At 33.9% G+C, this 23,854-nt stretch overlaps 3 protein-coding genes across 4 annotated transcripts; 1 reads left to right on the forward strand and 2 right to left on the reverse strand.

The window, feature by feature from the left end:
* Positions 1–3,653: 3,653 nt before the first annotated feature.
* On the reverse strand, positions 3,654–11,758 carry LOC133694731 (protein VACUOLELESS1-like). Its single transcript, XM_062116409.1, has 15 exons — positions 10,743–11,758; positions 10,369–10,659; positions 10,017–10,156; positions 9,406–9,511; positions 9,220–9,312; positions 7,881–7,970; positions 7,649–7,762; positions 7,440–7,547; positions 7,236–7,309; positions 6,936–6,990; positions 5,862–6,043; positions 4,804–4,933; positions 4,470–4,572; positions 4,102–4,199; positions 3,654–4,012 (listed from the first exon to the last, which is right to left on the reverse strand). Exons 1-15 carry the CDS (start codon positions 11,526–11,528, stop codon positions 3,848–3,850), a joined length of 2,535 nt encoding a protein of 844 aa, XP_061972393.1. The 5' UTR covers positions 11,529–11,758; the 3' UTR covers positions 3,654–3,847.
* Positions 11,759–16,234: 4,476 nt separating this feature from the next.
* LOC133694139 (cytochrome b561 domain-containing protein At2g30890-like) lies at positions 16,235–18,777 on the forward strand. Of its 2 annotated transcripts, none has more exons than XM_062115592.1 (4): positions 16,235–16,766; positions 16,936–17,097; positions 17,635–17,786; positions 18,088–18,777. In XM_062115592.1, the coding sequence occupies exons 1-4, from the start codon at positions 16,626–16,628 to the stop codon at positions 18,395–18,397; spliced, it is 765 nt and encodes a 254-aa protein (XP_061971576.1). In that variant the 5' UTR covers positions 16,235–16,625; the 3' UTR covers positions 18,398–18,777. The 2 variants fall into 2 exon arrangements, with proteins under 2 accessions (XP_061971576.1, XP_061971577.1); XM_062115593.1 differs by having other exon boundaries at positions 16,238–16,766; positions 17,638–17,786.
* A 1,497-nt stretch (positions 18,778–20,274) lies between these two features.
* Positions 20,275–21,689, reverse strand: LOC133693883 (uncharacterized). Its single transcript, XM_062115244.1, has 3 exons — positions 21,293–21,689; positions 20,892–20,963; positions 20,275–20,784 (listed from the first exon to the last, which is right to left on the reverse strand). Exons 1-3 carry the CDS (start codon positions 21,471–21,473, stop codon positions 20,486–20,488), a joined length of 552 nt encoding a protein of 183 aa, XP_061971228.1. The 5' UTR covers positions 21,474–21,689; the 3' UTR covers positions 20,275–20,485.
* Between the last annotated feature and the right edge of the window lie 2,165 nt (positions 21,690–23,854).

Here is a 23,854-nt window from a genome sequence, read left to right on the forward strand (position 1 = left end):
AGGGGTTAAACACATCCTCTGCAATACAAAATACAAACAAATAACCTTTTAGTTATGTTGAATATAAGCTAGGGGCATGGCTTGAAAAAAACCCTATGTTGAAGGCACAACAGGAGGGAGCTCGACATAATATTTTGTTTAAAAACAAATTATTTAACGAGAAAATGTACCATGTAATTATGATCTATTAGCAAAATATGAAAGATAATTAATTCAATTCAATTATATGCATGTATTTCAAATAATATAATCAAATTCAATTATATAATTTGGTATTTTATTCCAAACATAAAAATTATAATAAAATTGAATTCAAATTACAAGTGGAATTGAATTTATTTTTACACGTGATTTGGTTCCAAACAAGTTGTTAGAAAAAAATTTTCTTTTAATAAAGATAATTTTTGAAAGGATTTTTGTTTTTTACTAACACTAACATTATTAATAAAAAATGATAAAACAAGATGGTATTTTCTACAATGAAATTCACTGTATATACTATGAATTTATCTTTTTTATATATATATATTTTCTACAATGAAATTCACGGTTAAAGAGGCTCTAACAATAGTAAGGTATGGTACTAGTGTACCAATCATTATTGTGTTAAGAAATTATAATAGTTTTTAATGTAAAATATGCTAATTTATTTAGAAAAACATTAATATTGTAGTAAAATAGAAGTATTAAGTATTGAGTGCTTTCTATTTAAACAGATGAAAGCCTGACTTGGGCACCACAAATACATTATCTTTTTTTTAATTCCTGTATTTTTTTAAAAAAAAAATTGCCTTTTATGACAAAAATAAAGACCAATTTATGTAAATTTATTAAGAAATGACATGATTAAAAGCTAGAGGATTAAAGTGAAAATAGCAAAAAGATAGATGACAATTACAAAATTATAGTGAAGAGTTCACCTTGATCCCTCTACTTTCAAAGTGATAATCACGATCCATTTAGATTTTAAAAGAATCAATTTTGCTCTAAAACTTTATTGTTTTTTTTTTTGTTTTTTCAATTTTTGGTTTGAAATAATAGAAAGTGAGTCACTAAATTTTGATAATCGAGAGAGAAAGTTATCAATTGAAACCAAGCTTAGCAATAAAAAAATATTAATTTTGTTGTTCATAAGTTCCATTTGATTCTACGAGAGGGGTTTAACTTGGTTGTTCTTTCACTTTAAAATTACATAAAAAAATAGATTTGACCTAAAAATTTGGATTTCAGGTTGAGTTCTTTGTTTTTTGATCGATTCCTAGCTTATATGAGGCCTAAAAGGATTTATCTAGGTTTTTGGATTGTTTTCTTAAGTGTTTTTCAAGTTAAAATGATTGAAAATGAATTTTTAGAGTTGATGATAACTTTTTGATGACCCTCTAATCGTTGATTTTTGGCTGTAAATGACAAGTCATCTACTTTATCGAAAATAAATAAAGGTTGACGACACATTATTGACCCTCTAATATTGGAAAAAGGATTCAGGTTGTTGGTGTTGAATTCAGGGTTAGGTTTCCTTGCATCCAGATCATTAAAACCGCTACCATCCTCGCTAAGCTTTGCAAGAGAGAGAGCACCAAGCAATTCCACAATTCCAAAATCAAGTTTCCATTGGTGTTTAAGAAGGTTAGACCCCCAACGAGGAAACTCAAGACAACATACAAGGTATCCAGGCCCAACCTGTTTATGTAATTTGGTTGGTCAGTTTGCTGAATAGAATTTGTTAAAGTAGAGTTTATTAGAGCTAGATCTCTTTCTTGGACCTATTGCTCCGGCAGCTCATTCTGCATTTACTGTTGTTACCCTTTCAAGTTTTGAAGATCATGTGTTTTGCTAACGTGGTTGTTTTCTCCTTGAATTTTGTGCTTCTTCGATGTTATAATGGAAACTTTTTGGTGCCTTATATTGGCATTGTCAAATGATTATGGACCTTCTTACGCTTTTGAAATTGATGCTCGACCAAGCTTTTGAAGATCACATGCTTGGAAAATGGTGCTTCTTGTAGTGATCTCGATTATGGTGGAGCACTTTCAGGCTCTAGCTCTCTTTTGACCGGTGGTCTTTCCTGCAAGGTAATTGGCAGGTGGGTGGTTCTCCGTAGATACATTTGGCTTTTGGCAATAATGATTCAGCAAATATATTTATCAATCACTAATAAATGTACACCCTATGTACTAGACAGTGTATTTCTGATCAAGAGGGATCGACTCTTAGATTTTATGAATATTTTAGATAAAAAAAAAAAGAGATGGTACAAATTGAAAATGAAAATAACAAATAAATAAATAGAGAAGGTTGGTAAGAACAAAGAATCAAAGATTAAGATAACAGTACGTTAGTAGGAAAAGAGTAGTATGCAGGAAGAAGAGAAATGTAAAAATCCCGCCCGTGTGGAAATACATTTCTGATTCCTAGAAATGCAAGGCTTATCCTCTGGTCTCACAAAGTCATAGTAGCAAATGCTCAAGTGCGTTGGGCATGCTCCTCTAACACTGTATGCCCGAATTTATTCTGGAATACAAAGCTTGCAATTATCTTATCATCAATCTTTGAAATACATAGCCCTTTTTAGATGTTTGAACTAACAGATATGCAAATTTTAATCTGGGATACGTGGAAGGAGATCCCGGGTTTTGAAACAGGGTTACCCTCCCAAATATGAGGAGATTCCTATTCTGTTATCTAGATGGAATCCTGCGAAGATGTCTCTGTTTGAATGCAATTCTCTCTCTTTTCATAGATTGTTCTTTTTTCGAATTGGATTTCTTCATACAAGTCAAGGGAAAGATTCATGCTGACTGCAGAATGACACAAGTTTTCTTCAAAACCACAGGTTGATGTTCGTGTAGTTTACCTTTGTGTGCGCGCGCGCGGGGGGGGGGGGGGGGCATACGCTGCTATAACATGTTAAGGTCATATCAATTTAACCACGGTTTTGACCCTTTGGAGGTCAGTTATAATTTAAGATGAATGAACAGAGAAATATTGTCCATCTTCTAATCGCATTCAATCTTTTAGCTTCTTTTTCTTTCCCTGATGTGTTGGCAAGCATGAAGTGTGAATCAATTGTTCAAAAAAGGAAGTATCCATCTATTTATGTACTTTTTTTTTTTGTATATCCCTTAATTTTTGCTAGCAATCAACTTATACAGTGGGATCCACCAACTAGTGACAAAGTGGATGATTCTAAAGCGGACCTGGTATTTCAGCCTTTCAAAGATGATTCGGAGCGCTCCAGATTCCTGAAAACGAAGAACACGGGCCAGTATGATTTCGGGGTTTTAGTTCAGAACTGCCTTCTCAGATTTTCAATCACCAAGCCATCGGTTAGTTGTGGAATTCTAATGTTTTCTTCTTCACAATAATATTGCCAGGTGGAATAGCAAATATGAACACTCACCAATACGCATCTCAGCCAGCTGTTTATATATATATATATATATATAAAGATGACTCGGATGGGAAAAGTACAGGTTATCGTAACAATCTCAGAGTCCCGGACCACTCAAATCATTAGAGGATCATATCATCAACTACAAAGCTCTACTGGAAAAGCCCATCTTGCTGAAGAATGTAAATTTAGATGGACTGACTTTGTAGCACCCAAGCAACTACAATAGTTTGCGAAAAGTTCTTAAGAATGTCAAAAAAGGTTTAAAAAAAGCGAGGAAGATGCCATTAAACAAAATAATAAAAGGTCGCAAGCAAAAAATCAATTGAGGCTAATTTCAATGAGCAAATTGTAAGGCAGTTCATCTACATTTACATTGAAAAGAGAACATGCACACAACACACATACATCAAGCTCGAAACTCAGAAAAAAAGGAGAAAATGAAGCTAAAGGTCCCTATGAGACGCCTGGGAAGGACAAACGATCACGGAGGGTGTCAAATATTGATGAACCTGCTGTATTTTGTGCAAAACTCAATTTCAATCGACCAAGCAATTCACCATCTTTTGCCTGAGAAGCAGCATCAGCAGCTTCCTTTGCCATGCCAATCCGAGCATATGCCTGCAAAAATCAAAGATGGGACATTGAGCAAAGGTGACTGGAAAAACAGATAAAAAGGGAGGAGAAAAAAAGACACATGGTCTGATTACCTCAGCTCTTTCTCTGGGATCTGCAAGTTTTGGAATATATTTCAGTGCTTCAGCTTTCTCATCCACATCAATGCATGCTTCCACAAATGGCCTGAAACCTATTAGATGTCCCCCACCCCCCCAACCCAAAAAAAAAAAATCTAAGATATCATATGGCTGTCATATAACAGGACCTATGAAATGTCCATCGTAACAGTTTACCAATTAAGAACTCATTCCAATAATTGAGATTTCTAATTTAAATCCCATGCATTCTGATTCTAAGGAAAACAAAGGTGGAAGAAATAAATTGCCAAGCAAGGAAGATACAATTAATTAATTTACTTCTTTTTGTTGCCCTCCAAGATCAAACAACCTAGAGATCTTACCCATTGGTGGTCTCTTCTCCTTCGAAAACTTTTCCAGGGCTTCCCAGTCTCTAATGGTTACCACAGCCAAAACTTTAAGCCAATACCATCTCTTCTCAGAAACCTGAGAAAAGTTAATGTCACAAAAGGGAAGATGAATTTTGTAGCCTGAAAAAAAAAACTTCGAACATATGGACACAAACAATATTTTTATTGCATCAGCTAAGTGTATAGAATTCAGTTACAGACAGACAAACAAATTGCATGTATGTAAATTATACTCATGGCAAGAAGCACCAGTAAAACCCTAATTTCACTCTTCAAACAGTGAGCAAAAATAATAAGGTTAACAGACCTTAAACTCTGTTTTAACTCTCATTGCAGCTCTATGATTTCCCAAAGCAATACATGTTCGAATTGTATCACTGATGCTTGAATCTACAAAGATGGGCTGCTTTGTAGAGACTTCTAACTCATGTTGAATTCTGCAAAAAAAGATATAATCAGAAGGGAAAAGGAGTTCATACAAGTTTATAACTCAGCAAAATTTAGCACATCCTTCACCAGCAAAAGGGAAAATTACAGACCAAGGAAGAGGGGTATAGGGAAATACAAAAACTGCACTGACAGGCAAAACAATATCATAAATCTAGAAATAACATTTTACCATTGATGATATTGTCATTTGAGTAATTATGAGAAACTCATACCTTGAAATTTCTACTATTCACTAAACACCCTTTCAGTCCAAATCACTCCAAAATTCAATTTGGAGGGGGAAAATATTAGTCTTGATATTTTACATGACTTAGTGCATGTGAAGATACCCTTGACACATGAAATTAAGCATAATGAATTGTGCGCTGAAAGCACTTGATAGAGAGAAAAAGAGAAATAACTCCAGTATGTGCATATCTGATATTTGCAATGTTAAGTTATTTATAACCATGTGTTTCTTTACAAGGTAGCTTTTAACATCCTAACAAAGGATAAGTGTATGATTGAAATTAAAGCCACCAACCCTTGCTCAAATATTCACTGAGATAGTAAGAATCAAATTGAGATTTTCAATTGATGGGGGACATTAATTGAGAGGGACAATAAAAAAGACAAGTTTCCAAGAAAACAGCATTTAATAAACACATTTGCCAAGTGCTTCTAGTTTTCTACAAGACTGGAAAATTGCCCACAAGTAAGAACCACCTTTACTTGTTAATAGCAAAGGCTCGCTGCTAATTAATTGGATTATGCATCTATTTTATATTAGTTTCCAGAGAATGAACACATTACATCATCTTTGCATGTAACTGCTCTAATAGAACTACATAAGCTATTGTAACAAACATTATGTTGGAGATAGATGGAATAGACAGATGGTCAACAACATATTCAGTGAACTAGCTGGCATCTTACCTCAGTAGCTTTGCATGCTCTTCTGCAGCTTTCGACTCAAAGGTATGTTCCTTGGTCTCTGAAAAAAGATTGTGGGCCTTTTCAATGAGTTTTATGCGTGGACCGTGAAGTGGAGATCCTTTACTGCCCATTGGATTTTTCCCTAGTTCCCACGAATCTTTCCACAGGAGAAAAGCCACATCCTGTAAAACCAAATTAAGTTTCATATTAAGACACAGAAATGGAGTGATTAACATTAAATTAATCAGATATGCAGCACAACTTTAGACCAACTCAAATGCTGACAATGTCAATGGGTAATTGGTATGCGAAAAAAAATTAGCTTTGACAAACAAAACAAAATTGATAGGCATCATTGACGAGAGCACATAAAGCCTGCCCCATTTTGTTATGTTGCAAATGCGTGCATGCATCACGAGAGAGGCCCATCCTTACAAATTCACATTTATCATTACAATTAATTAGTCATTAATACCTGAAGGAATTGGATCACCTCATTTAGTCAATTTACATTAAGAATTTGAATCTAAACTACCATTTGCTAAGGTGGTCTGTCATCCATAAACATCCTGCTCCCTCACAAAAACCGCACATGCATAAATGCACATGGAGCCAACTCACTTGCAAAATATTGCAAATTAGAGGATCATACTCGCACCCACTAAAGCTGGTTGAGGTTTTCACAAACTCTAATCCTTAAACTATGGAACAGTGTCATGATGGCATGATTTCTATGTGGTAACACAGTACCGACAAGTATTAAAAAATCACATTGATACAAATAATTTAGTAGAAGGATCAGGCATCAAAGTATGAGGGATTTTTTTGACATTTCAAAAATAATTTACCACGCTAAATGAGTTGAACCATTATAACTTGCACTATATTTAACTCTGCAGTATGGCAATTCATCACCAAAGAATCCCTCCTTTTTCTGGCTGTCACACATTCACATAAAGCAACATATGAAAACTGACCTATTACTTGCTACTCTGTTCCATGACAATCAATTCAAAGTACAACAAAAGAAAAAATTCACAGGTTCTTAACCAATCATGAAGAACTTGAACCTACTTGAAGTTGTCCTGTTGATAAGAAGAAGTCTTTCAAGAATTCATGTTTATAACACCTGGAAAAGAAACCCAAATGTAATCATGCAGCAAAAAGAGATTGAAAAAAAGTCTTTCAATGCATATACGTTACACAAGAAACTGGAAAAAAGTCACATGTCAGCATGCACTAAATAGATAGAAGACATGAATTATTGGATGAGAAAAGCTTTGCAACTTAGAGTTCTTATAATAGATTAGAAAACATGCAAAAGTTTTAAAATTAGTTTCAGAAAACAACTGTATTAGACAATTTTATACCTACCGCGCATAAGCTATAAATAAATCACGAGCCAGAGGTCTGGCCTGTATTGTTCCAAAAAACTCCAAGGCTGGCCTCTGCATAAACAAGAAAAATAATCCAAGATGGTTCAAGTGATTGATGAATCAACAAGTACTTCTGCTCATGCTTCATTTATATAACCCCGAATTTAGAAGCTAGTTCATAAAATTTAAAGGAAGCAATTACCTTTTGCCAGATATGAAAAAGGACAAGGTAAACAAGGTCAGCGTCACCACTTTCAGTTGCCTTCATTAGAGCTGTATCTTCCTCTGCTATACTTAACAATAAAGGAACCTAAAGTGAAATAAAAAAAAATATCAGTAATAACTCAGAAAAAATAGCCATTTCTCTTCAAAAGGACAATAATGAAAACTACTATAATATAAAAAAAAAACCTGTTTTGAGGAGCGTGGTTCATGATCAACAAGCATAGCAGCCAACTTCCGGCGGCCACTCCTATCTGCATGAGCAGCAACAGCTGCATAGGATATTCCCTTGCATAATTTCAGCTGCAACTTGAAAAACATCATTTCAGATGTTGCATTGACATTACAAGAGAAAAAGAACAAACAGTTGACTTCCAGAGCCTTTGAGGTTAACCTAACAACGATCAAAAGAAGCACAAACCTTATCAAGTAAGATTTCAAGGAGGACTGCATCAGGAATTGCTAATGAAGCTGTTATCTTTGTGCACGACCAATGCATTATAACTACTTCCTATATAAAACCAATCAAGAAAAGGTGAATGCCCATATAAATGATTTGCTTTCTAGTATCTGCAAGGCACACAAAGATCATAAGATAATGATGTACGGAGAAAAGACAAAAGATAGCTAACACAACCAAAGGCTGGTTGTCAGGGCTGAACAGCCACAAAAAGAGAGCAAATCTCTGATATAATTAACAAAATATCAAACTTCTTTCATATTATAAAAGTACAGCCCTTAAATACTAGCAAAGTCATAAGTAAAAGAAATCTTAGCCTTAAAAATAACTAAATCTCAGCCGTCCAAATTACCACAATAAATAATATGTAAATAAGCTATTAAAAGAAAAATCCCAATTATATGAAGGACAGTGCAGTTTTAGTTCCTGCATACAATAACCAAGTTGATAATATGTTAGAGAATAGAATGCATATATTTAATAGCATTGTGGAAGTATAAGCATTGGCGGTAGTCACTAAATGCATGCAAACACTAGGGGCAACGAGCACTCAGTCATATAAACAATCACCAATAAATGTCTCTAACATTTCCTGATGATGCAACCGAGGAAAGAGAAATTAATGAAATGTTTTAATTTAACTTTTATTTTCAGATTTCTTGTAAACTCAATCTATTTAGGATTTTATTTATTTATGAATATTAATACTATTATGGAAACCTTGCTTATTAGGAACTGGATTATTAAATGGGCGTTTCCAAGTATAGGGCTACTAGGATTTTGGTGCCTATAAAAGAGCACCTGTTCTATGTGATGTAGGACTTCAACAATGGAATGATGAGTATAATTTGATTTAGTTTGAGGGTTGTGGCCTTGCGTTCTTTCCTCCTCTTCTCTAAGTATCTTCTCTACTATTTCTTATTAGTACAGGAATCTCGAAATTACTTTCTAGTTTCTACTGCTACAGTAACAATCCCAAATCCTCCTAATTCCACATACATCAAACCCTAACCCTAATTCCTACCTAAAATCCCTGATTCTCCGAGCTTGGGTCATCATGACTCTTTTGTAGATCACCAAACCTAAGCTTTCCTACATCAGTTGAACAAGGGTTGAAGCATCCATGATATATGAAAATTTACACAATAGAATGTTACTGAAAATTAAAACACTTAACATCTTTTCGTCAAAGAAATTAGGTTAAGGTTCAGTCGTAAGGTTTCATTAGTGGAAGAGGAACATCGTTGCGAGAATCCTAGAGAATACAACAATGAAGTGACTATTTATGATTCAAACTTACTTGATTCATTCCAACATATTCTGATATCCGCAGTGCAAGAAGATGTTGGTGAGCATTAATCAAACGACCAATCAAAATGGGTGCTGAAAGCAACTGACCACAAAAAGTTTATTAAGAATCAGATTGACAAGCTATGAGCAAGTTCAGATTTGCAACTGGAAATTTAAGTCATGAAGCATTAGAAACCTTATACTGCTCAATACTTAGAGGGATGCCAATCTCAGGATTGCGTACAGCGTTTAAGACCCGCAAAGTTTTGCACATCTCTTGAATGTGGTCACGTTGAAAATTGCTGCCAAAGCCAACTGGACATCAATGCCGATAACATAAATTAGAAAAGAAAAAAAATGCTATTTTAAGCTCATATATGCTACAAATTATAATCAAGTAAATGACCACAAAGTAATGGTGCAGGTTGCCATTTCAAAAATACAAGTTAGTCATGCTAAAAGTGAAGTCCACTATGGCTCACATCAAGAGGCAACTCTTCCAAATGGAAATTTCTACCACAATAGCCTTAGGCAGCAATTTGGCTAGTCAGGCTCCCAAAACCATCTCTTGCCATATTTTGTCACTGGCAGAGTATAGGTAAACAAAAATGCAATTTGGATTCGAAATCAATCTGGGCAAGAAAGAAACGAAACCATAATTTGTTTGCATGACTTGGTGAGATTTCGCTAAATTTTGCAAATGGCAAGAATTACACAAACAATATAATTCCATGTCATCACGACAGGTACACAGAAGTATTGAAGTATATGATAAGCTCATAATCTTTTTTTCTGAATCAAAATCACCTGCAAAAGGCTTGACCATAACTTGCAGCTCTTAGCAGCATCCGCTGCCGGGAAACATCAAATTCATGACCAGCAGCATCAATACATGCTTCAACAGCCTCAGGCAAGGATGCACGTATCAATCTCAAATTCTCATCAGCCTGGTAAAAACAACAGAAGATGGAAGTTTCACATAAGAAATTATTGAAACTCATAACCCATATGGTTTGTGTGGGCATCATACCTAGACCAAAAGTGTAAGCGGTAACTCTAAAATATATATATGCAAACATTACAAGCAAGTGATCCACCAATTTGCAAGTTTCAATAAGATAGTAAAGTATCTATGTTTGCAAGGCAATGAGATAAGTACCTTCGCGCTTCGCCTGTCAAAATGATCCAAGGCATCGAACAACAATGATGCAGGTGACGTGCTTCCTATCTTAAATATAGACACAGTAGAATCAGGCACCCTTTGTACAAACTCCATACTCGTATTTGACAATATCCTCACTCCATCACACTCAGGGATAAAAATCACAGGTTCATCGTAAATATATGATACAGAATCCTCAGAAGGTCCCACCATCAAAAGCACATCATCCCAATAAAGCAACACGCTATCTAATCCACACCAAGCCATCTGCTCTGGTGGAAGAGCAGACTGCACATATCAAAACAAATTAATAAAAACCAAACACGACATAAATTACTCCTTACAATTAAACCAAATACAACATAAATTACCTCACATTGATACTGAAAAAAATCCCTAAACTCTGTATTCATAACAACAAGTCTTCCATCATGCATAAAACAAGCTAAAAATCTCCCGTTGTGGGAAACAGCAATTTTCAGCACAACACCACCAATTTTTTCCTCGTCAATAAACCTCACCTCATCCTCATCAACAATCACAATTCCACTTCCTACTCCTAACAAGACCTCCACATTACCCGAAACAGTATACTGCGGTTCAATAACCGCCATACAATGTGGCAATTCCTCAGCTCCAATCCCTACTTCTGCAAGCTTACAGGGCTTAATCTGCTTAAAATCAGGAACACAGAACAGCTTCCCAGCTTCCGTCAAGCACACGACACCGTTCCCCCAAAACACGCAATCCACGACATTCTGTTCAAAGCATTCCTTCCCCATAGAGAAATTAGGTTCCAGAACCTCGCAGTGGACGTTGTAACGGTAGATCGTGCCGTCCTGAACTATGCAAATTAGGGTTTGGTCTTCGGTCCATGACATGCCGATCAATCGACCTCCGGGGTGCTTCCAGACGGTTTCGGAGAGGAGGATACCGGCGGAGTTAAAAATTCGGAGTTTTCGGAGTGCGGATTCGGCATAGAGCTGGACGATTTTGGAATCGTCGCGGATTATAGCGATTGGACCGCCGAAGGGAGCGCAGGCTACCTTGTTGCGGCTTAAGTCTATGTGTTTCCATCGCATCGGGTAGAGTTCAGGTTTTCGGTAGTATCGGTTAATTAGTAGTTGCCATTCCGCCGCGACGGAGACGTTTGCCATGGCAGAAGGAGAGTTTGGGAAAATTAGGGCTTTTTACAGAGGTCTCGATGCTGTTTTGTGTTGCTAGGATGATCTGATCATGTCTTTCTTTCTTTTTCTTTTCTTCAAAAGCATGTAATGCTGCTGATCATGATCTGCCACAACTATTTTCTCCCAATAATTTGTAGCTTCGGATGGAAATGGGTTACGTTTCGCTCTGCGAGAACAAACCCAACCCGAATTTATTTTCTTTCAGATATTTTAATTTTACTTCTTTACGAGGTTCACCCTTCAAGGATTTTAATGGGCTCAAGCTTGGGTATTGGGCTCCTTGACATTTAGTCGAGTTCGGGTATTCAAACATGCCCATGCTCGATCATGAGATTTATACCGTAGTTATTAAGGAATTGACCCAACTTAAACATAGTTATTAGATTTCTGATAATCAGCCCAACTTCAAATCCAAGTAACGGATTTAGCTACTCAGCTAATTTCAATCCAAGCTTTTTTAAAAAACAAAACTGAAATGATAAAAAAAAAATTAAATCTGAATTTTTCCGTTAACTTGGTAGTTAATGACTTTTTAAATCAAGTGAGATTTTATAACTATAGGCTGAAGTCTAAGTCACTTTGACCTACCATGCTTGATCTTATAACTATGATTTATACTTCTATTTGAAAATGTGACGGTAGTCAAATTTATTCATGCAAAAACAAAATAGCAAAAATATAAGATTGGGGAATTAATTACACAAAATTTGTTGATAATATATTATTAAATTATTAATATTCAACAAAAATAAAAAAAACGAACAAAAAAATTGACAATGAAATAAATGTAAATAACTTAAATCAAGCTCATATGGGTTAGCATGTCAAATCACTTTATAGTGTTTGGTTATGTCATGGAAAATGAGTTGGAAAATAACTTATTAATATTTTATTTTCTCAAGTTTATTAAAATAATGAGGAACAAATCTTACAAATTAAAAAGTTGGATGAGAATGAAATTGAAAAAAAATATAATTTCATAAATTATCTCAAATAAAATAAATAATAATTAAAATAATAGAAATCAAATCTAAAAAATAAAAAAAATGAAAGATGAAGAAATTAAAATAATAATAATTAACATTTCATAAATTATTTCAAATAAAATAAGTAACAATCAAAAGAATGAGGACCAAATTTGACAGATAAAAAATTTCAATGAAAAAATGATAAGGAAAAAGCAAATAACAATTATAAAAATAAGGACCAAAGTTAATATAAAAATTAAATTTTAAGAGAAGAAATTGAAAAAAAAATATTTAGAACAACATATATATATATATATATATATATATATATATATATATATCATCCTCAAAAGTTTGAGGATGATATAATCAGCAAATAATATGATATTTTTAATTTTTTCACAACTTCTGGAAAGTGTTTTCCGCCTAAATTTTCTAGGAAAATACTTTCCTAGAAACCAAGCCAAATTTTTTTTTAACTGGAAAGTGTTTTCCGTTGACCAACTTTTCTAATGGCAAACAAACATAGGAAAGTTTGGAAAATGATTTTCCGAAAACTACTTTTCAGGAAATAAACATAGCCTAAGTAAAATTCTTGACCACAAAATGCTTAAGGATGAAATTGCGAAAAAAGGTAATATAAAAAACAAAACAAAACAAATAACAATAAAAAGAACATAAGTTAAATTTGACATAAAAATAAATTGAAATCAAATGTTAAGAGGTGATACTGAAAATAAAATTCAATTAGGAAAAGAAAATAAAGAAATAAATAGCACTTAAAAAAATGAGGACTAAATTTAATATAAAAACTAAATGAAACCAAATGATGAGAAACTAACTTAAAGAAACAAACTAATAAAAAAAAATAAAAAAAATTCAAATAAAAGCAATAAACAATTATGTCATGTTCAAATCTTGAGTTATTCCAACTTATAATTGGATCATATATATACGAAAGAAAAATGAGCTTAATTTATTCCTTTTGTCCTTAAGCAACAAAACAGGGTATTAGATTAGTGTAGGAATAGAGTATTGTCAATTTCCTAAATAAACCACTCAAAATCAAGAAAAATTATCCAAAATAATGATAACCACATGTAGTTATAAGACTTGAAGCAACCAAACATATCAATTTAGTGACATGCGAATATAAGGTCTAACCCGGTCTAAATAAGTGAATATATATATATATATATATATTAAAAGTTAAAGGTTGAGTTAACCCGATTTAACTACTGAATCATGACCCGAATATTAAGTAGGATGACCTTGAGTTGGTCTTATAGCTATCAGACAGTTGAACCGGATTAGTTAAATCAGGCATATCACCTCTGCCAAAAAGAGTGAAAATTCTTAGTTCCTAGCCCTCAAACATGAGACTTCTATCCAGGACTTGGACTAGCAATTTGTTTTTGTCAATACATGTCTATAATAACTTGATTGGGGGAACATAGTTTGACTAACAAACCAGTTATCCGACAGCGTTGGTGGTTTACTGACTTGGTCGGTTTTGGAAATCCTAAAATGGATTTGATCAGACAAAACTATTATCATTAGTAAATCAAAATCGAACTAAATACTAGTAAATCAGTATTTGATGCACTAATCAAAGTCTTATTTGTTTTTCTAATAAACATTCGAATCAAAATCATTAGTTATGAGAGAACAAAATGAAATTATTCTCACTGGTTACATGGCCTTGTCATTGTCACTATTAGCTACCCAATTCTGTTCAAAGCCCATGAAATTCTAGTCGTTTTAGCATCTTTGCAAGCTCGTTACATGAAACGCTAAAGCTAGATGTTCACATTAGGATTTTTAAAAGTATTTTTTATATTTAAAAATATATTAAAAATATATTTTTTATTTTTTAAAATTTATTTTTGATATCATTACATTAATTAATTAATTTGTCAAAGAAATATTCCATTCACAAGACCTGGGGTTTCCCTGTATTCCGATATCCTCCAGTCTCTACATTCCAAAATCCGAATATATAGAATTAAAGCAAGTGAATGGCTTTCACCATTTTCAACTAGAATGAGCTCATACAAGTTGAAAAAAAAAAAAAAGACTTTATGATTCCTTTCAACTCCATGATTATTCGGGTGGACATTGCTGTTGAATCGCATGTGACATGTCAAACTGTGCCACAAAACGGTATGATTGACTCATGTGTTGAGTTTAAATCTCATGGACCCGCTTGATATCCAGTAATAAAATGGAACTTTTGCGACTCTCATGCTTCCATATAATTAGTGAAGATTAACAGCAACAGCAAAATCGTAATGCTAACTATTTAATTAACGACACTAATTATTCTAACTAGCGATTCCATGAACCAAAACCAGTTTCAATGATAATATATATTAGCTTATTATATTTATAATGATGATTATTGTAGCTGGAGATTTTGATTGTATCCTTATTATCGCAGCAAGCTCATAATATTATTACTTTATATAGGCATGTGATCCACATGATTATTGTACTTCCAGTTGTGTAGTGTTTAGGGTGTAAGCAGTGTCTGAGAATCCTATTAAAATCATGTTTTTTTAAGAATTTAATTTTTTTCTAAAATTAATTTGTTTTATGTTTTCAATGATATATTAATGTTAAAAATAATTTTTAAAAATAAAAAATATTGTTTTAATAAATTAAAAAAAACATTTTAAATCACAATAACTATATCAATTCAAAACACTCTTTAAAATATGTATGTATCACAAGTCTTGTCTATCGGACTTCAATCTGAGTTTGATGGTTTAATACATGCTAATCTATAAAGTAACCACTTGAATGGCGATGGTTCGGATCTTAGCTAGCGAGAGAGGGTGCATACACCCAGAAATGGTGGCGTGGGGTGGGTGGAATGGATCACATGCAAAACAGACTAGAGGCTACCGTCTGTTTCTCTTTCTAGGAATCAACCATGTAAAATCCAAAACTTCATTATGAACTTGAAGAAAATGAGTTGCAGTGATAAGGAAAGGTCCACCTTCAGCAACGTGCAATCACTGCTAGATATGTCACAGCTAAAAAGTCGTATAGATAGGCTAACTTGCCTTGGTCAATCTTTTCTTGATTTGAGAGCTGATACCTTTGTTTAGTCGAGTGTTCGTGTTTGTAAAATACCCACAGAAACTCATCAGGATTTATTAAACTGTATCTAGATAACAGGTTGGGTTGGCCTGTGGGATGATAATTAAGAGAAAAAGGCTACCAAAATAACAAGGGGAAGAAATGATGGTGATCTATGAAATCATCTGTTTCAGTAAAAGCCAGCCAGCCAGCCAGGTTGTTTATTTAAATGCCTAAAAACCATTATCTAGCTCTAAAGTTTACAGAAAATGCAATCCAAAATCATCTTATCTTTAATCAAATTATTTCCCTTTTTGTGGGTTGGTGTATTGGTTATTTCAAGCATGCCATAATGCTATGCTATGTATGTATACACCCAGTAGTGGGAAGCAGAAGATAGTGTCTGCTAGCCAGAGTACCCTGCCAACACTCACTTTACAAATTCAAACTTTTGTCCTCCATCGAAATCTGACCTTCCTTTTGCTCCCGTATTTCTACATTACCTTCCATTAAATCAAAAGGTCTGTCAAAGTGAACCCCACTTGGTTGAAATTGCAATCCATGCCCATTCCCCACTTACCCTTTTCTTACTCGAATCCACCCACCTAAAAGCATCAACCTCCATGCAATACTTTATTTAAAACATCCTCCTTTGTCTTGTTTAAAACTAACTTTCATCCTGAAATGCTTAAACTCAACATATGAGCATTGTAATTTCTTGAAATAACATTCTAGAAGCTGGTCTGGTGGGTATGCGGCAGGCAGAGAAAGGTGAAATTACTGATAATTCTCCGAGGCAAACGACTACTGCTGTTTTTGGAGAGAAGTCATGAGGCTGAGCAGCTCGGCTTTCTTGTAATAGTTACATTAAGAACGCGCGCCACTGCACCGATTTTTCTGTGTCCTTACATTGTTTTAATGCACTAGCTAGACCTCTCAGTCTCCAACTGAAGTTCAAGGTGTCAATAGAAGAAAAGGAATAACAGAAAAATCTTGGCGGTGCTTCTGAAGAACAATGCAACTTCTGCAGAAACTGGTTTCTTTCACCACCTGTGCGTATCTTGTTATTCTTCTTCTTCTACCATTTGTCAACTCAACTCAAGAACAGTTGAAAACCACAGGCACTCGTACTAACAACGAGAACATCATGGACAAGGTATTCGATTATTTTTCATAGTTGTTTTTACGTTTAGTTTTTATCTAACTGCTCAAGTTTGAGGATTGAAGTGTATCATTTTCTGCCATGTTCGTTTCAGTTTTTACAAATTAACCAGTTTTCGTCTTGTGATTCCAATGAACTGACTGATATCCTGTAACAATAACAGTTAAGTCCTAAACTACTGTTTGAGATTACACTCCATGGATTTCTCCTGTGGGCCTCAATGGGATTCCTAATGCCTGTTGGGATACTCGCTATCAGAATGTCACACAGAGAGGCATGCGGAAGAAGGCTTAAGATTCTTTTCTATGTTCATTCTATTTCACAGGCAAGTTCCTTTTCTTTTTCTTTTTTGCAACTATGGTCACACATTCCAATAATTTTCCCACAATTAAGGTTAATTTTTTCCTTTTAGTTTCCTTTACGTTAATTTCATATGCCTAATAATATCTCTACAGAGTTACAAAAAGATATCATTAATAAAGCTTTGAGCTTTGTTTATTTAAGGTAGATACCCCACTTTTTAGCTTTTAATGATGGTGAAAGAGAAATAAAGCGGAACAGTTTCCTGATTTGCAAGTATTATCTGTAGCCCATAGTTTGTTGTTAATCTCATTATTACTTGAGAGGGAAGTAAAGACATCGATAAGAAAGTAATAGCTTGATTGGCAGTTCATAGCTTTACGGTCTTAATTTAGCATATTAAAGGTACAGAATTATGACATTAATTAGGTGTCACTAGGCCAATCAAAAATGAATAGGTAAACCCATCTTTACATGCAAGTGAAAGGATAACAACTTTACTTCTTTTTACCACATGACAATTCTGTTGAATTTCTGGATTGAACGAGTAATTTGTTTTCAGCAGATGCTTTCTGTACTTCTCTCCACAGCAGGAGCAGTAATGTCTATAAAAAACTTCAACAACTCATTCGACAATCACCATCAACGAATAGGCGTAGGCCTATATGGTATAGTATGGTTACAAGCCCTCACTGGGCTTCTACGACCGCGGCGGTAAGCTGTCAAAATTCATTGTATTTTGATATTGAGATTTGAGGGTATTCCAACCGATATTCAACCACACTCGGCCATTTCCAGGCCTTCTAGTTGAAATCACCTGAGGCAGACCTATCAGTTTCCCATATAGTATAAAGGGAACGCTATATTTACTATTTATTAAGCATCTCATATTGATTCTTAGTGATAGAAAGTGCCGAAAGGACATACTGAAAGAGTAGTAATGGGAAGTTAGATAGAATCTACAAACCTCGATTAGCTAAGAATCTGAGTTTATATGTAATGTCTTTATCTACAGGGGATCTAAAGGAAGAAGTTTGTGGTTTTTTGTGCACTGGATAACTGGAACTGCAGTATCTCTGCTGGGAATCATCAGCATATATACAGGATTACAAGCTTACCATCAGAAGACATCAAGAAGTATACATCTTTGGACTATACTTTTCACCACTGAGGTCTCTTTCATTATCTTCTTTTACCTGTTCCAGGACAAGTGGGTTTATATACAAAAGCAAGGAGTCATTTTGAGTGATGAACCAGTGAGGCCCACTCATCAAGTAATTTGTCCAGGTGAAAAGAAAAAGGAATCAGCAACCGAGTCTTGTTGAAAATATGGATAAAATGCCGTTAAAAACAATTATGGTCCGACTATAATAGAGTCTTGGAAGGGAGAACTTGGAGATATTACTATCAGAGACTCATTTTCACCCTGACTTAGCCCATCATTGGATATTCTACACTACCGAGGACTGGTATCTGGAAGCATTTAACATTGGATCAGAGACTGCTAGCAAGTATTATAAAATGGATTGTGCATTTTTTTATGGAGTTCCTTTTATTTTTGTTTTCTTATTTTTGATGAATTACTGGTGTTCAAAGAGTTGTAATTCTGAACATAAATTTCTTGACCATTTTGGGATTTTAGTGTTGTATGCATGGTCAAGTGAACTCGGGCTCTTTCATGGATTATGATTACAAATTTCTGATATTTGACTGTTTTAATACTAATTTAAGATCCTGTGGAACAGAAATTGTAACTCTGTGTTTTTTCAGAGGACGAATCTAATCTGGTAAATGGTAATTTGTTTCAGATGAAAGCCGTTGCTGTTTTGTTTCCATGAAGGCCACGGGAAAAGAAAGGAAAATTAGGACCTTACAGTAATTATCAAGATCTATAGTTCGTCTTTACTCTCAGCCATCTAACTCCTTGTCAGTGATTTTCCTCTTTTGCAATCCCACTGCGATCAAATGTATCTTTAGGCATTGTCTGGAATAGCCATTGAAATCATGTTTCTTAAAAGTTTAATTTTTATTTTTTTATATTTTCAGATCATTTTGATATACTAATATCAAAAATAATTTTAAAAAAATAAAAAAAATATTATTTTAATATATATCCAAACAAAAAACACTTTAAACCATAATAACTACCATACTTTCAAACACCACCCGGTTAGTGTTGAAACAGCGACGTCTATCCGCAACTTGCATGCTTGATGCCATTAAGGATCATTGCTTGGAACAACTAGGCAACTTAGCATGTCTTGATAGGCATATAAAATAATTATTGTTAAAGATGATGCGAGCAGTTTGCAAAGTTTCTGCACTAGTATGATAGCAAGACCTCCTATTTTAAAAATTACGAGCAATAATTGATATGGTGTGCAAGAAAAACTCAAACTTAAGCTGATGATCTCATCCAGAAACGAAGAAATCACACGCAAAGACCATAGATCGTTGTCCTTCCAGAGAAGTGGTTTGGAGCATGAGTTGGGGGATACGAGAAAAGGGATTAAGGAAAGGAATTACCCTCTGAAATGCCGAAGTTGAAAGACAAGCTGATCTAGTACTCTGTTAAAAACAGAATGACGGAGAGATTGGAAATGAAGGAAAAGTTGAAACGCCATCAGCATTGGCGAGTAGCCTACATGGTTGCAAGGAGCAGATTGATGAATCAGAGGAGTGGATTTCTCTTGAGATGCGAGTCTCACTATCTAAGAATTGAACATTGTCCTTGTCAATCTAAGAATTGAACATTGTTCTAAATTTTAAATGATATTTATGAAATCGATTTCTTTATGCAGAAACTTTCTGAAGATGCATAATAGCCATGGAATGAGAATGGAAAGTTCTCTCCAGTTTTGTGTCAACATTCTCCAATGATGCTAGCTTGTAGCTTTCAACAACCCATCAATAGTGTTCATCACACCTTTATGGCAGACAAGAAACTAAGTTTGTGAGTGATTTATGGCAAATCTTGCGTCTGATATGGTTTAACACCTACCAAATCTTCTGATGACACAGACATTTAGTAGTTGGTTTTAAAGAAGTCATCTTAAACTCCATCACTGATCAGAGAATTTAAAATTATATATCACATTATCTCAACAAATTACTTGCTCTTTCACCTTTATCATCATTCCTTTCTGAAGATGCAAGACTAGTCTCTCTTAAGTAGCGCTATAAACAAAAGAACAAAACTGTATTTCAAAACAGAACAATTTCGTTTCCTTCAGACATACTAGCAATCTGATGTCAACAGCAGTTCATTCCATGGTTTTCTGTATACTTCTTTTTTCTTAAGATGTGATAGCTATTATACGCTCAAAAACTAACAAGCTACAAGCAACAACACCATACATATTGGAGAATCAGATCTAATTTCTCTCCAACAATTTAAAAAACTATCTATAATATCATGGGAAAAGCTGCACATAACCAATTATTATGGCAATTCCTAAGATTAGAGTCGGTGGAAGAATAATGAAAGCTCCGATAGTGGCAAAGAAAACTGAATCATTCCTTTGTGATACTTCATTCAAGTAAGCTTGTCTTCTGATGTTTCTCTTCTGCGAAACAGTTAGGAAGTTGGCACTAACCTTCTTCAGGTTTTTTTTACCCAGTGGAATACTGAAATCATCATCTCTATCTCCAACCAATCGCGCCAGCTGGTCACGAATTGTAAGTTTACCAGAACTACCATCACTCTCATAACCTGATCATGAAAGAAAGTAAATTTGGTCTTAGCTTACTAGTCTGACTGTTGCTGAGCTGAAATGAATGGCACGAATTTTCTGTGGTATATGTATAGAGATCACATACCATCAGCGGGTGAGCTGGTAGAGGTGAGTTGTTCCAAGAGATCGAGCTGTGTGCGTGTGGAAGACAGTGAGCCTAAGATGGAAAAACATCAAAATCACACGATAGGGCCAATCACCAAATCCTTTATATCCAACTCCAAAAGTTTTAACAAGAAAAGGAATAAGAAGAAGGTTTCTTGATATACATCGTTCGTCCATTTCCAAAAAGTCTACAATCCTTAGGACCAGGACTGGCACTCTGACAGTAAATAACATGTTATAATCGAGGGCCCTGAGTTGTTCTCCTGCTTTGGAATCCGTTAAGGACTTGTTTTCGTCGCTGAGAGTTTTGGCACTGTACTATGTTCTTTAAGGCAGAACTGCCTTCAAGAAATACTAGAAAGGGAAGAAATAGAGACAAACCTGAAAAGGAAGGAGGGTCTTGTTCTGTTGTAACTCCACTTGCAGTACCTTCTGATTGAGCAAGTGTTTTAGTACAAGAAAAAGAAGACGGGTGGAGCTTGAAGAAGTGCTTGTGTTTTGGGATTAGAAATGGAAGACTGGTGGTGGAAGTAGATACTTGGGAAAGGGAAGAAGAGGCCATGGATTATTAAAAATCTTCTGTTTTTGCATTTAAAGGTAAGTTGCTACTTTCAAATTTCTCCTGTATTATAGCCACCTGAAATATTTATTTGTTTTCTTCTTCTTTTTTCTCTGAATTTTAAAAAAAAAGAATAAAAATGGCCAGGATCAGAAGAACTCTCTTCCACAAATATCACTTGTTTGGGGCCTTGGGGAGGAGGTGGTGATCCTCTGTATTGAAACAACATTGTTTTCATATTTAACAAATAGATAATTCACAGACACGTAGAGATTCCTTGATTAGGAATAAGAGATGGGAATGGAGGGAGTGGGCCTAGAAAGGAGAAAAATTCCTGCCCTTCGAAAGTGGTTTCTGTAAAGCATTTATAGAGAGCGCTTGGCTTCAAATTATAAAAATCATGTTACATTAATACATCTATTTTTATTTAAATTCTTGATTTTTTATTTTAAAATTATTTTTGAAAAAATTTAAATTTTTTTATTTGCTTTAAATTTATATTTTTTTATGTTTTTAGATAATTTTGATACGCTAATATTGAAAATAATTTTTAAACAATAAAAAAATATTATTTTGATATATTTTTAAATAAAAAACACTTTAAAAAACAACTACAACTACACTTCTAAACTCCCAAACACTCTTAGATCAACTTCTTAGTCAAGAACTAATCCTGCATTTCCCATTTTACAACAAAAAAAAAAAACTAGAATAGAGCACTAAACTTTAAGAGGCTGTTTGTTTTTGTTTACGCGGTGGAGATTGCGTTTAAAGCAGAACGCATGAGCCAAACATTTGGTAAAAAAAACCCACTAATTACTGTTCATGAAACCCATTATTTTCTACGTTTGCAACGCAAGATTGGAAGAAGCAGCAAAAGGCTTCTTTCACATGCGTCCCGCTTGTTTCCGTAAATAATTAAGTTTTCATTCTTTGCGGGCTCTACATGGTAAGAAATTAAAACTAACAGAAAATGCATGGGGTGCCAGACCGGATAAAATAATTTATGCCACTGCCAAGTCATCACTAGCTTTCTTCTTATAAATGATGATTTATGGCCATGTTTGGATTATGGTTAAATTATAATTATTTTGCAATTTTTAAAAATAAAAATTAAATTAAATTGTTATCTATATTAATATCAAAAATAAATTTTATAAAATAAAAAAAATATTATTTTAATATATTTTAAAACATAACTACCAACCTATCCGACCCAGTCAAATAAAATAAAATATTTTTTTAATTGTGTTTTATTTAAAAAATTAGTGTTTAACATTAATTAATTATTGTAGTACTTGTCGAATGTATTTTATACATAAAGGAATTGTAGATAATTTAATGGAACAATAATAAATATTTTATATAAAATATTATTTATTTCATGATGTAATAGCAGTAGTTAAATCTTAATATTTAAATTAAAAACCATCAATATTAATATATATTTTTTTAAAATTATTTTATAACCTCAATTTCAAAAGCATTCTTAACCAAACACATTAAACTACTTTTTGTTCAACCTCAATTTCAACCACAGTTTTAACCAAACATCTATTTTTTCAAACCAACCTCAACTAAAAGTACTTTTTATAAAACAATTTTTTTCAAACCACAACCACAATAGCTACCGCAATACCAAACACACTCTAAAGCTGCGGAGTTCAAGGCTAGTTGTTGTTTTTGATTTTAGTTGATTGATGAGAGGAAATACTTCAACTAAGTTTTTTTTAGGAATGTTAAGTGCAACTGAGGTGGAAAGCTTTTCCAGTTTGTTCCAATTAAATTACAAGTTCAATTCAAATAGAGAATAAACCATAATTGATGATATTGAGTCATTATTTAACTGGATAGATTATGAGTTCAATTCAAATTTATTAATATAAAGTTGCAAGAGAATTTTTTCTCACACGATTGAGTCGTTATATTTATTGAAAAATTTAATGTTTATAAATTTAGTCCAGAGAGAAAACCGGGAAGTGATTTTTACATTTAATGATGTTTTGATTTTATTTTGAATTTTTAGACTAATTAAAATATATTTTATTATTAAAAATAGGATTTTAAGAATTCATAAATTGTTTTCTCATGAAAAAATGATTGAAAATTAGAGTTGTAAGATACAAAACCTTGACCTAATTTTTCAATTATTGAAGCCACCTACATGGTTGAAAAAGCTACAAATGAAGGACACCTATTATCTTATCTTCCTAGACGGACGGCGCATCGTCCATTCAATTTGGAAACAACTTGGTGTGGACGACCTTTTAAGAAAAAATTTAGACGCGCTCGGGTTTATTTTACCATGGGCCAGATGCACGTGCCCGTTATTCCAACCCATGCACGCCTTCCCCTTCTTTTTATGATGACCCTTCACGTTCTTG

The sequence above is a fragment of the Populus nigra genome, chromosome 5 (assembly GCF_951802175.1).
Source record: "Populus nigra chromosome 5, ddPopNigr1.1, whole genome shotgun sequence".
Classification (NCBI taxonomy): Eukaryota; Viridiplantae; Streptophyta; class Magnoliopsida; order Malpighiales; family Salicaceae; genus Populus; species Populus nigra.

Coding starts and splice junctions, on each gene's coding strand:
- LOC133693883 (XM_062115244.1), bottom strand. CDS start 21,473: ATGGCCTCTTCTTCCCTTTCCCAAGTATCTACTTCCACCACCAGTCTT. Junction 20,964..21,292: donor AGACCCTCCTTCCTTTTCAG/GTTTGTCTCTAT, acceptor TTTCCATCTTAG/GCTCACTGTCTTCCACACGC. Junction 20,785..20,891: donor TACCAGCTCACCCGCTGATG/GTATGTGATCTC, acceptor TTTCATGATCAG/GTTATGAGAGTGATGGTAGT.
- LOC133694731 (XM_062116409.1), bottom strand. CDS start 11,528: ATGGCAAACGTCTCCGTCGCGGCGGAATGGCAACTACTAATTAACCGA. Junction 7,548..7,648: donor AACCACGCTCCTCAAAACAG/GTTTTTTTTTTA, acceptor ATTTCACTTTAG/GTTCCTTTATTGTTAAGTAT. Junction 6,044..6,935: donor TATCAACAGGACAACTTCAA/GTAGGTTCAAGT, acceptor TTGGTTTTACAG/GATGTGGCTTTTCTCCTGTG.
- LOC133694139 (XM_062115592.1), top strand. CDS start 16,626: ATGCAACTTCTGCAGAAACTGGTTTCTTTCACCACCTGTGCGTATCTT. Junction 16,767..16,935: donor ACGAGAACATCATGGACAAG/GTATTCGATTAT, acceptor TAACAATAACAG/TTAAGTCCTAAACTACTGTT. Junction 17,098..17,634: donor ATGTTCATTCTATTTCACAG/GCAAGTTCCTTT, acceptor ATTTGTTTTCAG/CAGATGCTTTCTGTACTTCT.